Below are 13,781 nucleotides of genomic sequence, written 5' to 3' on the forward strand. Positions count from 1 at the left end.
AGAGACGCTGCTGCCCCCGAATCCCAAAAGGTTCGCCGGGCGAGGAGGAGGCGGAGGGAGGAGGAGGAGGAGGAGGCCTCGCCCGGAAGTGACGCACCGGGGCCGCCGTCGCCTCTTCCTCTCCTCCCCCCGCCCCATTGCTGCCGCCGCCGCCGCCTGCGTTGTTGTGCCTGAGAGGAGCCCGCCGAGGCCTCCGCCCGCACCGCTCCGGGCCGCAGTCGCGTGACTCCGGTGAGCCCCCGCCCCGAGGTTAAGGCGGGGGGCGGAGGATGGGCGAGCAGCCCCTGCGCCCTTCTGGCCTCTCACACCGGGGCGCGGAGGGGGGGGGGGCTGGAGCCGATCGCCCCCACCCCGCCGACGCGGGACCCCGTGAGGAGGGGGCTTCCTCTAACACCTCCCCACACACACACCGCCCCCGAGGTTTTCCCGAATCGCCCTCAGGCGAGAAAGAGGGGCTCGGGTTACGGAGACTCCCCCTTCCCTCCGCCCTCTCTCTCTCTCGCCCCACCCCGCCTTGAGGTTCCCAGCCAGAACGGCCCTTTTGCACTCTGCACATGCCCCTCCGTCGCGTGCGCCGTGTGTTTGGGGGGGGGGTGAGCGCCCGTCGAAATCCCCCCAGCTCTTCGGAGGGCGCCTCCCGCCCTCCTCTCCCTCCCGCTCCGCCCCTTCTCAGGCGAGGATGTTGCCGGGCAGCCGCGGCCCCCTGAATTTATTTATTTATTTAATTTATTTATTACGTTTTTATACCGCCCAATAGCCGAAGCTCTCTGAGTGGTTTACAAAGTTGTAGCCCAGAGGCCGACCCCCAGCCCGAGGCCCCCCAGCCCACGTGCCCCTTGCAGGGCGTTGTGGCTGCCCCGGCGTCCTCTGTCTCTCTCTCTCTCTCTCTCTCTCTCTCTCTCTCTCTCTCTCTCTCTCTCTCTCTCTCTCTCACACACACACACACACACACACACACAGATACTCTGTCTCTCTCTCTCTCCCACTGGAGGTGACGCGTCCAACGGCTTCGACCAGGCTTTCCAAACGAATCAATGCCGGGTCAGAGGCATTGGCCCCCGTTCAGAAGACACTTTAAACCACGGCGTCAACCATGGTGAAGAAGGCTTTCTGCCTTGTCCACCGTGGTTTAAGGTGCCTTCTGAACGGGGCCATTAAAAGCCGATGCTTCAGGCAGCTTGAGGATAGGCAGCCAGAGCCCTCGTGAGCTGTGATATGGAGGAAGCCAGCGCACCGCTGGACCAAGAGGCGGAGAGTTCCACAGAAGCAGTAGGAGCAGGCCGGGCTGCATGAGAGCAAGGGCAGGCACAGGCCTCCACCCACACACCCACCCGGGTCGCCATCCAGTTACGTGGAAATTGTTTCCAGATTCCATGTGCCATAACACTGGCCGACTGAATTATCCCTAAGTGGCTGGGCACTACTCGAACTATTTCTCTCCTTCCTTTTCCGGCTGCTTCCCACAAAAGAATTTGTGCGGCAGCGGTAGAGAAATGGCAGTCTGAGAACACGGGTGTATGTGGAGTCTGTGTAAAGCTATTGTAGAGTTGCTGGGGGAAAAGCACAATGAAGCCCAGAGCTGGCCGACAGGGACTTGGGAGCATTTATTTCCAGACTAGGTCAGTGAGGCCTGGGGAGGGCGAGTGTGCTTCTTCCTTCTTCACCTTGCAACTTGGGGTCTCTTGCTACCAGATATCCCTTTGTCCCCGTTCCTATTGTAATGAAGCCTGAGTGCATGCAATTAAGCATCTCCTGTTTATTCCCTGCCTCCATTTCCCTCCAATTCCTGTTGTTTCTCCTGTGCTGAAGTTCATATTTTAAGTCCCTTGGAGTAGCACATTTACATATTTTGTAAATTACCACGCACAGTGATGGCACTATATAAGGAATTAATCAACATTATCATTAACATCTAATAATGTTTCAGACTTGAAGGTTCTCCATTTAAATCCAGTTGATTCTGATGCCTCCTTTGTAAGGTTATCGACAAGGGCAAGTCAGGGCAAGGTTATAAAACCAAGGCAGGATTTGAACCACAATGCCAAGAGAATGCTCTGACGAGACATTCGGCTGTTTACTGTGTAGTTGAGACCACCTGGGATATCTGTGGAAATTCCTCTGACTTTTCTGAAGTGTGGAGTTATAGGTGCCACGAAGATTAAAATTGTGTCTGTGTTTTATACTGATGTCTTTAAGATACAGCATGAGGCATGGTCTTGTTATGTGCTGCATTTGAGGCTTCAGCTCTGCTAAATCTTAATCCCCCACCCCACCATTTTTCCACAGATGGACCAGTCGTCTCCAACCTACATGATTGCCAATTTAACTCCTTTGCATTCCGAACAACTCCTGCAGGGCCTGAACCTCCTCCGGCAGCACCATGAGCTCTGCGACATCATCCTTCGTGTGGGAGATGTCAAGATCCATGCCCACAAGGTGGTGCTTGCCAGCATCAGTCCATACTTTAAGGCCATGTTCAGTGGCAACCTCTCTGAGAAGGAGAACTCAGAGGTGGAATTTCAGTGCATTGCTGAGGCGGCCCTGCAGGCTATAGTGGAATATGCCTACACGGGGACGGTGTTCATATCCCAGGACACGGTCGAGTCCCTTCTGCCTGCTGCCAACCTCCTGCAAATCAAGCTCGTGCTGAAGGAGTGCTGCACCTTCTTGGAGAGCCAGCTGGACCCGGGCAACTGCATTGGGATCTCCCGCTTTGCTGAGACGTACGGCTGCCATGACCTCTACTTGGCTGCCAACAAATACATTTGCCAGAACTTTGAAGACGTTTGCCAGACAGAAGAGTTTTTTGAACTTACTCATTCTGAGCTGGATGAAATTGCCTCCAATGACTGCTTGAATGTGGTCACTGAGGAGATGGTCTTCTATGCGCTGGAGTCTTGGATCAAGTACGACGTTCAAGAACGCCAGAAGTACCTTGCGCAGCTCCTGCACTGTGTGCGGCTGCCTCTGCTGAGTGTTAAGTTCCTCACGAGGCTCTACGAAGCCAATCATCTCATCCGTGATGATCACACCTGTAAGCACCTGCTGAATGAAGCCCTGAAGTACCATTTCATGCCTGAACACAGGCTTTCTTACCAGACAGTGCTGACAACTCGCCCTCGCTGCCCTCCTAAAGTGCTCTGTGCTGTGGGAGGGAAAGCTGGACTCTTTGCTTGCTTGGAAAGGTGAGGAATAGCAACAGACAGCAAAGGGCTGGATGTCAGAAGTTTTGTTGATCTCTTTTGTTCATGAGTCAAGGCAGTGGCCAATGGGTTAGACGTCCCACAGCTGAACACAGCAGAGTGTTGGTTTGGTTGACAGCCTCCAGTGGCTTGTCCTGCCCTCAGTCCCTTAGATCAGGAAAAGATCTGGGATGGAAAACCCTCAGGAAAGTATTTAAGGTGGATGCTTTAAGGTGGATTCCTGCATTAAGCAGGGGGTTGGACTCGATGGCCTTATAGGCCCCTTCCAACTCTGCTATTCTATGATAATTGGTGGTTGTTTATCATATACAAAATTGCAAGTTCTTTATTCTGTTATTCATGCTCACTGACAGTGACCATGTAAGGATCACAAGTATCTAACAGTCAGGGAATGAAGGTTTGCCCTATTTGTCCAGGGATATGTTATTTATTCTAATCATTGACATCCTGCCTTCATGCCTTTAAAAATAAAAGAATTCAAAGGTGACTTACAAACTCAAAATGAAGAATGAAATCATTAGGATCAAGCTTAACGTGAGTCCATGGTAGAGGTGAGATCTGAACTGAGCTACAAGAACTGCTTCCCTTTGAAAAAAGGAAATTGGCAGGATAATTTCTTTGTCAACCCTCAGAGCTGTCAGTGTGACAATTCAAGGATGTGGTGGGCATGCTGGCAGTTCTCCTCCAGAGCTCACTAGCTGTAGAGCTTCTGGATGAGCTTATACGTGGAGTGCCAGCTGCCTTCTGGAAAGTCCTCTTCCTGTTCTTGCAAATTTTAAGAGTCATACTGCACACACGTGCACACACACACACAAGATCGAGTAGAATCCTCCACTTCATGAAAGGAGTGAGCTCTGTTTGCTGGGGACAATTCATCTTGGCCTTGGTTGCATCTGAGTTTCAGGAAGTTTCTTTTCGAGAGCACTGGTGTGAGAAAGTTTTCTCCATGTCCCTTCACAGTCCCCACTGAGCAAACGTCAGTGTTTATTTCAGTTCAGCATTAACAAATGTAGGAAAGTTATTTTAAAAGCTAGCTATCTTAGCTTCCTTCCTAGCCCTCATAGCTTACATTTTCTTGTTCCTGTTCTTTGTTTAAGATGATGTTTAAATGTCAGGCAAGTCTAATTGGGGAAATAGAATAAACGCTTGTTTAGGCCAGGAAACTGTAGATCAAAAGTATTTTAAAGTTCAACCCTTCTGCATGGTGGTCTTTGCCCCATTACCTTTTTTCTCCCCTCCTCCTTTCCCAGTGTTGAGATGTACTTTCCTCAGAATGACTCCTGGATAGGCTTGGCACCTCTAAGCGTCCCTCGCTATGAGTTTGGAATCTGCGTCCTTGATCAGAAAATCTACGTGATAGGAGGGATTGCAACCCACATGTGTCAAGACATCAACTATCGGAAACACGAAAACTCTGTGGAATGTTGGGACCCAGATACAAACACCTGGACGGCCATTGAAAGTATGAATGAGAGCCGGAGCACCTTGGGGGTCGCCGTTCTCTCCCGGGAAATCTACGCCTTAGGGGGCTATGACGGACAGTCCTATCTGCAATTGGTGGAGAAGTACATTCCGAAGGTTAAGGAGTGGCAGCCAGTAGCACCAATGAGTAAAACCAGGAGTTGTTTCGCTGCGGCTGTTCTGGATGGAATGATCTATGCCATTGGCGGCTATGGCCCGGCTCACATGAACAGGTGAGTACTGTGGGGTCAGCGAGGTTTGGAAGAAAACTATTCTATGCGTGGAGAGAGAGGGGGAGAGAGATGATGTGTTTAGTTATCATACGCAAACGCTTCGGACAAACAACCAGTATTTACTCCCACTGAGCCTCATTAATTCTAGCTCTGGAGATTTTGTTCAAGGAATTCTCTGAGATCTTCAGCTGAAACCTACAGAAGAGTTCAAGGTGTTTTCCTTCAATGCAATTCTACAGAGAGCAAAATTGAGCATTTAATGAAGCTTTAAATTGAGTGGAGGCTCTGGAGGCCCAGAACTGTCCCAGGGCTTGCTGGCTCTGAGCTATTTATAGAGCAAGAGTGTTCCCAGGGCAGCATCCTGCCTTCTTCAGGCCTTGTTTTTACTCTCCTGCTCACTTGAAGGAAGGGCAGGGGGTCCTTGCCGATGTGGCAGGGGTATCGGCCCAAGATTCAAGCCCATAGGCAATAGAGTCCTAACAGACTAGGGAGCTTCGTCATTTAAATATCTTAATTAACTATTAAGTTAGCGTCTGGTTGTGCATTGGAGCAGGAACTCCTCTGTACCCGACCCATAGAAAGCCAGGACCTCTGTGTTACAGTCCATTTTCAACAACTGGGTTCTTTACATACTTTAATTTTTAGTCCATTCCAGTCTGAAGACTCGCAGTAGCCAAGATAATCCAACTTTATACAAAACAGTTAAATTCCAAATTCTTTTAGTGGAGTTAAAATTGCACCAACCTTGACTACTTAAATCCAGCCGAGACAGTATTGTCTTATAGTGCCGTTTGCCAATACGATAAAGTCAAGTTTCAGCAAGTTTATATAATTTAGTTTCGGGGAGACATTCGCTCCCATGGCTGATAAAAGAATAAATCGTAGTGTCAAGTTTATGCTGTGCTTCATTTTTGTAGCTGGAGGGCAGAATGGTGTTTCCCACTTGTTCAGTGTTGAGTGACGCACCTTAAAGGCTAACAAATTTATTCTGTCATAAGCTTTCATGGATGCTCCACTTTTCTGTCTCTCTCTCTCTCTCGTACATACACACGCGTGCGCCTCTTCCTTTTTGTTTTGCATTCGGTGCCATCTCTTTCCTCAGTGGTTGCTCTTTGATAGGCCTCTTAGGGAACATAGTCCCATAGTTGTGGGAAATATTCCTTGTACTTCCGGTATATGTGGGACTGTGCATGGAGACGAGGGTCTTGACCTTGCAGAATACTTGGGGAAACATGATCCGATGCCATAAGGCGGTGCTGTTTGTGACGTGACTGGATGCATTTAGCTGCATCCCCCTTTTCCTCCTCACTCGTGTGAACCCCTGGCGTCCAGGTAATTCACAGTTTTTGCTTCCTTTTGTGCCAAGAATATTGTTCAGGTGTTGTTTCTTTGATCCATCTTTTCTTCTTTGTATGTCGCGCTTTTCTGTGCTTTCAGAATATCTTGAGACGAATAACTCTTGTACTATCTATTATCTCAAGAGGCCATTGTAGCTGCATTCATGTGGGATTTGCTTCATGCTGGGAATCCCTCCTGAATGCAGCTGAGAGGACCCCTCTAGATATTAATCAGTACCAACTGTTGTCGTTAAACCCTGTCGTTTGTCTGCATCTGTAGTGTGGAACGTTACGATCCCAGCAAAGACTCCTGGGAGACGGTCGCTCCAATGGCTGATAAAAGAATAAACTTTGGTGTCGGGGTTATGCTGGGCTTCATTTTCGTAGTCGGAGGGCACAATGGCGTTTCCCACTTGTCCAGCATCGAGCGATACGACCCTCACCAAAACCAATGGACTGTTTGTCGGCCAATGAAGGAGCCCCGTACAGGTAGGAAGAATCCCGTGCATTGCTTCTGGCTGGCTAAAGTTTGCTGCCCTTAGGTGACTGAAGGGATGGCTGGGATGGGCAGTTCCTAGCAACGAATGAAACCACAAGGGCCTTCTTTGCTTCACATGTGCCACGCAGGTAGGATGGTGCCTGGTGAAGTCATGTAAGGCTACCCCAAACTTCTCCATGCCTCTGCTTTGCAGAAAGGAAACCATCCTCCCTGTGATAAGACCAACGAACCCTGGGAAAGGGGTCAAGTGGGACTTCACTAAACATTGCTTATGCACCTAATAGTTCAGGAGCAGGCCGGAGCACTCTAAAAGGCTGTACCCCCATCTAACTGTTTCCTCCTCACTTCCAGTCCTCTTTTGGTGAGGATAGTCCAGCAGATAACCGTGCATCAAGGGAAGTGGAGGCTGGTGGCTCCAAATTACGTGGGGCTATGAATCCATTCTGTGTTTGTTTCAGTCAGAACCAGCCAGAATTCTAAAGGAACTATCCGAGGTGCTGAACCCTATCCCCAGAATCGTTTCTGCACCTTGGATAGATCCTTAAGAGTTCTGGTTGGTTCTGGCTGAAATCTGACTGACCACTTTGTAGCAGTGACCATTGTGCTGTCAGACTAGATTTATAGCTAAGTGGGAAACTGCCCAGGAAGTCCAACACAGCCACATTTGACTTCAAAAGAGGAAACTTCTCTAAAATAAGGGAACTGGTGAAAAAGAAGTTGAAAGGGGGAGTCAAGAGGGTTAAATGTGTGGAAGTTACTCAAAACCACATTAACAGAAGCTCAGCTAAAATATATGCCACATGTTAGAAAAGGTAGCACCAAGTCCAAGAGGTCATTGGCATGGTTAACTAGCAGTGTCAAGGTAGCTATTTATAGAAAAGAGGGCTTCCTTCAGAAAATGGGAGTCTTGCCCCAGTGAGGAAAATAAAAGGGAGCACAAGCTGGCACAAAGGAGATGCAAGCAAACAATAAGAGATGCAAAAAAGCGTTTTGAAGAGCACATCGCTAATAATATCAAGGCCAACAATAAAGAATTCTTTACGTATATCAGAAGCAGGAAAGTAGCTAGGGAAGCAGGTGGACCATTGGATGACAATGGAGTTAAAAGGAGTACTAAAGGAGGACAGCGAGATTGCAGAAAACATAGAGGAGATATCTGTACCTGAACTGATGTTTCCAGGATGGGAGTCTGAGGAACTGAGGCAAATAGTGGGGACAAAAGATGAAGTTCTCAACCTCATTGACAAATTGAAAGCAAATAAATCACCAGGCCCAGACGGCATCCATCCAAGAATACTCAAAGAACTCAACTATGAAATTGCTCATCTTCTAACCAAAATATGCAACTTGTCCCTAAGCTCAGCCTCTGTGCCACAGGACTGGAGGATAACCAATGTGACACCAATTTTTAAAAAGGGATCCACAGGAGAACTGGAAAATTACAGGTCAGGTAGTTTAACGTCTGTTCCAGGTAAATTGGTTGAAAGCGTTATTAAAGACAAAATTAGTAAGCATCTAAAAGGACAAGTTCTTCTGAAAAGGAATCACGGCTTCTGCAAAGGCAAGTCCTGTCTCAGTAATCTTTTAGAGTTCTTTGAGAATGTCAATAGACATGTAGACCGGGGTGATCCAGTGGACATTGTTTACTTAGACTTCCAAAAGGCTTTTGATAAAGTCCCTCACAAAATACTCCTGAACAAACTGAGCAGTCGTGGAATTAGAGGAGAGGTCCTCTTACGGATTAGCGACTGGTTAAAGAACAGAAAGTAGAGAGTAGGAATAAATGGTCAATTCTCCCAATGGAGGGAAGTAAATAGTGGGATACTACAGGAATCAGTATTGGGGCCAATTCTTTTCAACTTGTTCATGAATGATCTGGAATTAGGAGTGAGCAGTGAAGTAGCCAAGTTTGCTGATTGGACCAAATTAATTAAAGTGGTTAAAAGAAAAAGGGATTGAGAGGAGCTCCAAAAGGATCTCTCCAAGCTGGGAAAGTGGACATCGAAACGCCAGATGTAAGCAAGTGTAAAGTGATGCACATTGGGACAAAAAAACCTTCAAGTATAACCTGATGGGATCAGAGCTGGCTGTTACTGACCAAGAAAGAGATCTTGGATTTGTGGACGGCTCAACCACCCAGCATGCGGCCGCTTTAAAGAAGGCAAACTCCATGTTAGGCGTTATAAGAAAAGGAACTGAGAATAAAACTGCTAGTATCATCCTGCCTTTATACAAATCTGTGGTGTGACCACACTTAGAATACTATGTACAGTTGTGGTTACTGGACCTAAAAAATAATATTGTAGGGCTGGGAAAAGTGCAGAAAAGAGACTGTAGCGTTTTCCCAATGAGGAAAGGTTAAAACAGCTGGGATTGTTTAGCTTGGGAAAAGGAGGCTAAGGGGAGACCTGATAGAGGTGTACAAAACCATGCATGGTGTGGAGAACGTGGAGAGGGAGGCATTTTTCTCCCTCTCTCAAAATACTAGAACCCGAGTTCATCCCATGAAGCAGATTGGTGGGAGATTCAGGATAAATAAAAGGAAGGACTTCTGCACACTGCACATAGTTAAATTATGGAACTCGCTACCACATCCTGTGGTAGTGATGACCACCAATTTGGATGGCTGTAAAAGGGGGTTGGATACATTTCCTGGAGGAGAGGGCTATCAATGGCTACTAGCCCTGATGGCTATGTGCTACTTAATAATAATAAGGCTCAGAGGCAGTAAGCCTAGATGTACCAGTTGCTGGGGAACATGGGTGGGAAGGTGCTGTTGCACCATGTCCTGCCTTGTTGGTCCTTGGCCAATGGCTGGTTGCCCACTGTGTGAACAGAGTGCTGGAGTAGATGGACCCTCGGGCTGATCCAGCATCAGCGCTCTTCTTACGTTCTTAAATCCAGAATGGATTCATAGCCCCACAGAAATCAGAGCCACTCCCCCTTTCAGTGAGTAAAGGTTTGTTAAAACGATGTAACTTCATAAACATCTTAGAATACGGTGTTGTAAGTCTTATTTTTCTCATTTTTGTTTTAAACTGAAGCTTGAGCAGTGTAGATGCACAGAAAATTTTGAAACTTCAAAAAATTCAATGCTCAAGTTTTAATAGCAGTTAATCTCCTCTGCCCTTTCCCAGCAGGATGACAGACAGCCCAGCTGGCCCAATCAGTGCAGCATGATGGCGGGCCCCGGTCTGTCTTCCCGGGATGGGGAAGCGGACAGAGGCAGCCAATTGAGGCACACAAGGGCGTGGGCAGGGCCACGCATATGCCACACGCACATTTCAGAGTGGGGATTCATTATGCATGAGCCACGTGGCCACGCATATGCCACACGCACATTTCAGAGTGGGGATTCATTATGCATGAGCCACGTTTGCATTATTCATGAGGGGCAAAACAGTGGGAAAGGAGCAGGACTCCTCCTCGTGGCATGGGCTTTACAGTGAGGTGGGCTTCATGCTAGTAGCCTAGGAGGCCTTCAGTCACTTAGACTGAGGGATGTTGAGGTGCTCCAATGACTCCAGATCATATCTCTTAAGTCGTCCGAAAGCCATTTTTTTCTTGCCACCCTCTTGCAGCGTTTGTTAGTTTTACTCAGTTTGGACAAGATCATAGCCTCCTTGACTCACAAGCTGGCAATGAAGACACATCCGGCTTTGCCCCTAGAACAGAAACAGAATTTGGGCAAGAGCTGGGAGGAAGATGATGTCATGGACCAGGACCCCAAACCCTTGTCCTGAAGAGGATCCGGACTCTTTGTCCTCTGAAGAACAGGCTCCAGAATGAACTGTTCAAGCACACCGAAAGGCATCGCAAAGCTTCCACCTCCCCAGGACCCAGTTCCCTGGAAGGGTCCCAGGCGTCAGCTCCCCTCCCTCCAGAGGAGCTTGCCTCGCTGTGATCAGACTCCGAGGCCTCCGGCCGCAAGGACACTGGCATGCCACAGCCACTCCCACGTCAGCACAGCTTCAGGCCTGCTAAAACAGACCAGGCCCCTCTCCGAGACAAGGCCTCAGTCGGTGTGGAGGCAGAGCCAACCAGCCTCAAGGCAGCTGACTCAGCCTGGGTCTGCAGCGCCACCTGGAGCTTTCCGTGGGGCTGATCTCTCCCCATCTTGCTCCCGTGAGATATGCAGCCAAACCAGACCCTTGCTAATCAGGATGATCAGGGGTCTGGAAACAAAGCCCAGTGAAGAGAGACTGAAAGGACTGGGCATGTTTAGCCTGGAGAAGAGAAGATGGAGGGGAGACATGATAGCACTCTTCAAAGACTTAAAAGGTTGTCACACAGAGGAGGGCCAGGATCTCTTCTCCATCCTCCCAGAGTGCAGGACACGGAATAACAGGCTCAAATTAAAGGAAGCCAGATTCCAGCTGGACATCAGGAAAAACTTCCTGACTGTTAGAGCAGTACAACAATGGAATCAGTTGCCTGGAGAGGCTGTGGCCTCTCCCACCCTAGAGGCCTTCAAGAGGCAGCTGGACAACCATCTGTCAGGGATGCTTTAGGGTGGATTCCTGCATGGAGCAGGGGGTTGGACTCGATGGCCTTGTAGGCCCCTTCCAGCTCTGCTATTCTATGATTCTGAAGATCTGCCCCATAGCAGAACCTGGAAGCCCAGGCTACAGCGGAGCGCATCAAAGCAGCCATGGCCTGAAACGGTACAGATGGCGACCCTGGCGTTGGATATGGATGGCCCGTTGTCTCCTTTTCAGTAGTGTGTTTTGAGGGCTGACCTAGGACTTGATCCCCCAAGCAATTTCCAGTGGCAGTAGCCCTGATTTCTACAGTAACTCTAATGAGCTTAGTGGAATTGTTCATTGTGATTAAGCTGAGTCCCAGAGTAACAGTGAGCGGTGGAGATGCTGCACCTTCTGTTGTGGCTGGCTGGCCCTTCCTGAATTGGGTGGGCCCACGTGGGCCTCCGTGACCTATGGATCTGGCAGTAGAAACCAGCGGCAGTTTGTGCCGCTCCTTCCCAGAATGCATTGTGATGTCACAAAGCGAACCATGGACAAGCTGTTTGCCTCTGCCCCCAGCTGGCCTAACAAGACACGACTTAGGTGCTCAAAGGCCTTTGCCTTTTCCCCAGAGGTGCCTTCTCTGCTGATGCCGTTCACAGCCCTAGTCAATGGCCCATGGCCAACTCAAGTTATGGACTTACTCCAGACATCATGATGTAGGAAGGGAAGGGAAGGGAAAGGGCTGAGCTGGAGAGGGAGCTGAATCGCGGCCTCCCCTCTCTCAGATGCTGTGCTGTGCACACTGTGATAACTTTTTTTTGGTCTCTATTAGGTGCCTTTTTGCACTAAACCACACCAAACGCAGCAGTCCATTAAAATGCTTAATGCTGCATCACGACGGATGATGGCATTATTACTATGTATTCAGTTTATGCATCTCTCACCACCGCAAAAAGCAGCCTCAAAGCAACTTACATACACAAATACAGAAATCAAAAACAAGCAACCCCCCAAATCAGTATCAGCTATATTATATATAATCAACACAATATCAGCTATGTTGTGTTGATTATAGCTGCTATAATCAACACAATAATATAAATTTAAAAAATAATGTAAAACAATGCTATATGGAAAATGTTAGTTCACCAAACATAGCATCTCCACACACACACACACACACACACACACACACACACACACACACACACTTCAGAGTCTAGAATGAACACGACAAAGGCAATCCACAGCAATTAGTCAGTAAATAATGTTCACATGCTGGGAATATAATAATATATTTATTTATTTCTTACGCGCCTCTCCCTTTGGATCAAGGCGGGGAACAACATTAGTACAAGAATCAACACAGCTCAAAAATACTTGATTTCACATTCTTCTGGGTCTGGGGAGGCCTGCTGGAAAAGGCTAGTTTTCAAAGCTGTCTTAAAATCACAGAGAGAGTTAATTTAATGAATCTCCTCTGTCAGGCCATTCCACAATCTGGGGGCGAAACATTTATTTATTACAGTTATATCCCACCTTTTTTCCTCCGAGGAAGCTAAGACAGCGTACATAATTCTCCTCCTCTCCATGTTATCCTCACAACAACCCTGTGAGGTAGGTTGGGCTGAGAGTCTGTGACTGCTTTGCATTTGTTTTTATTACATTTATTGTTGAGAGCCACCCTGAGAATATCTATATTGATGGGTTGCATGTAAACCTGTTAAATAAACAAAGTTACTGGGTGAACAAAGTCCACCAATAAACGGGTGTTAAGATCCTATGTACAGTAGCAGGCAAGTGGGCCCTCCTGAATTCAGTGCGACTTAACTCCTGAGTAAAGACACATGAAGAGACTGTGAGCAACTCACCACTAGTCTAGAGTCTGATTTTAAAATGAGTTTTCTTTCTCCCTCTCTTTCTGAAAGTTAATATCCTAACATTCAACTTCTTTTTTGCCTTTCTCCTCCTTCCCACCCCCGATAGGAGTTGGCGCAGCTGTAATTGACACCTACCTTTACGTAGTTGGTGGACATTCAGGGTCATCCTACCTGAACACGGTACAGAAATATGACCCCATATCCGATAGCTGGCTGGACACAGCTGGTATGATGTACTGCCGATGCAATTTTGGCTTAACTGCACTTTGAAGAGGATGCACTCGAGGACTCAACTGGCACAGAAGATGCCCAGCCTGTGGAGACCAGAAGCTGTGTTTCTTGGAGATGGGAGAAACCGGGGGGGGGGGGGGGGAGGGCAGGGGAGCGGGGAGGCTTAATTGAAATGCAGGCAGGTTAACCCCCAGCTGAGAATTGTTCCTGGTTGTTGTTGATCAGATAAAAACGGGGAGAAAAATGGGGCCGTGTTTCGAATGGGGATCCAGGTTGCGTACTATCACTGATACGAAATAATTTATCTCAATACACGGAGCACTGTGTTGCCTGAAGTAGGCATAGAAACTCCCTGGCTCGTAGAGCTTTCGCCTCTTCCTCCTCCCTCCTCCAGCTGACAAAGGTAACCTTACTGAAGACAAGGGACCCTTTGAGCGTGTTGCACAAACTGTCTTGATAGATGTCTGGCTC

General features: G+C 48.2%; 1 protein-coding gene across 1 annotated transcript; it reads left to right on the plus strand.

Moving 5' to 3' along the window:
* The first annotated feature begins 142 nt into the window (after window positions 1-142).
* On the plus strand, window positions 143-13,432 carry KLHL28 (kelch like family member 28). Its single transcript, XM_063147692.1, has 5 exons — window positions 143-231; window positions 2,287-3,185; window positions 4,454-4,897; window positions 6,515-6,723; window positions 13,186-13,432. Exons 2-5 carry the CDS (start codon window positions 2,287-2,289, stop codon window positions 13,347-13,349), a joined length of 1,716 nt encoding a protein of 571 aa, XP_063003762.1. The 5' UTR covers window positions 143-231; the 3' UTR covers window positions 13,350-13,432.
* Window positions 13,433-13,781: the final 349 nt, after the last annotated feature.

The sequence above is a fragment of the Elgaria multicarinata genome, chromosome 2 (assembly GCF_023053635.1).
Source record: "Elgaria multicarinata webbii isolate HBS135686 ecotype San Diego chromosome 2, rElgMul1.1.pri, whole genome shotgun sequence".
Classification (NCBI taxonomy): domain Eukaryota; kingdom Metazoa; phylum Chordata; class Lepidosauria; order Squamata; family Anguidae; genus Elgaria; species Elgaria multicarinata.

Bases quoted from the DNA above. Each gene is read 5' to 3' on its own strand.
- KLHL28 (XM_063147692.1), top strand. From the start codon at position 2,287: ATGGACCAGTCGTCTCCAACCTACATGATTGCCAATTTAACTCCTTTG. The intron at 3,186-4,453 runs GTGAGGAATAGC...CTCCTTTCCCAG, and splicing joins CTCTTTGCTTGCTTGGAAAG to TGTTGAGATGTACTTTCCTC. The intron at 4,898-6,514 runs GTGAGTACTGTG...CTGCATCTGTAG, and splicing joins GGCCCGGCTCACATGAACAG to TGTGGAACGTTACGATCCCA.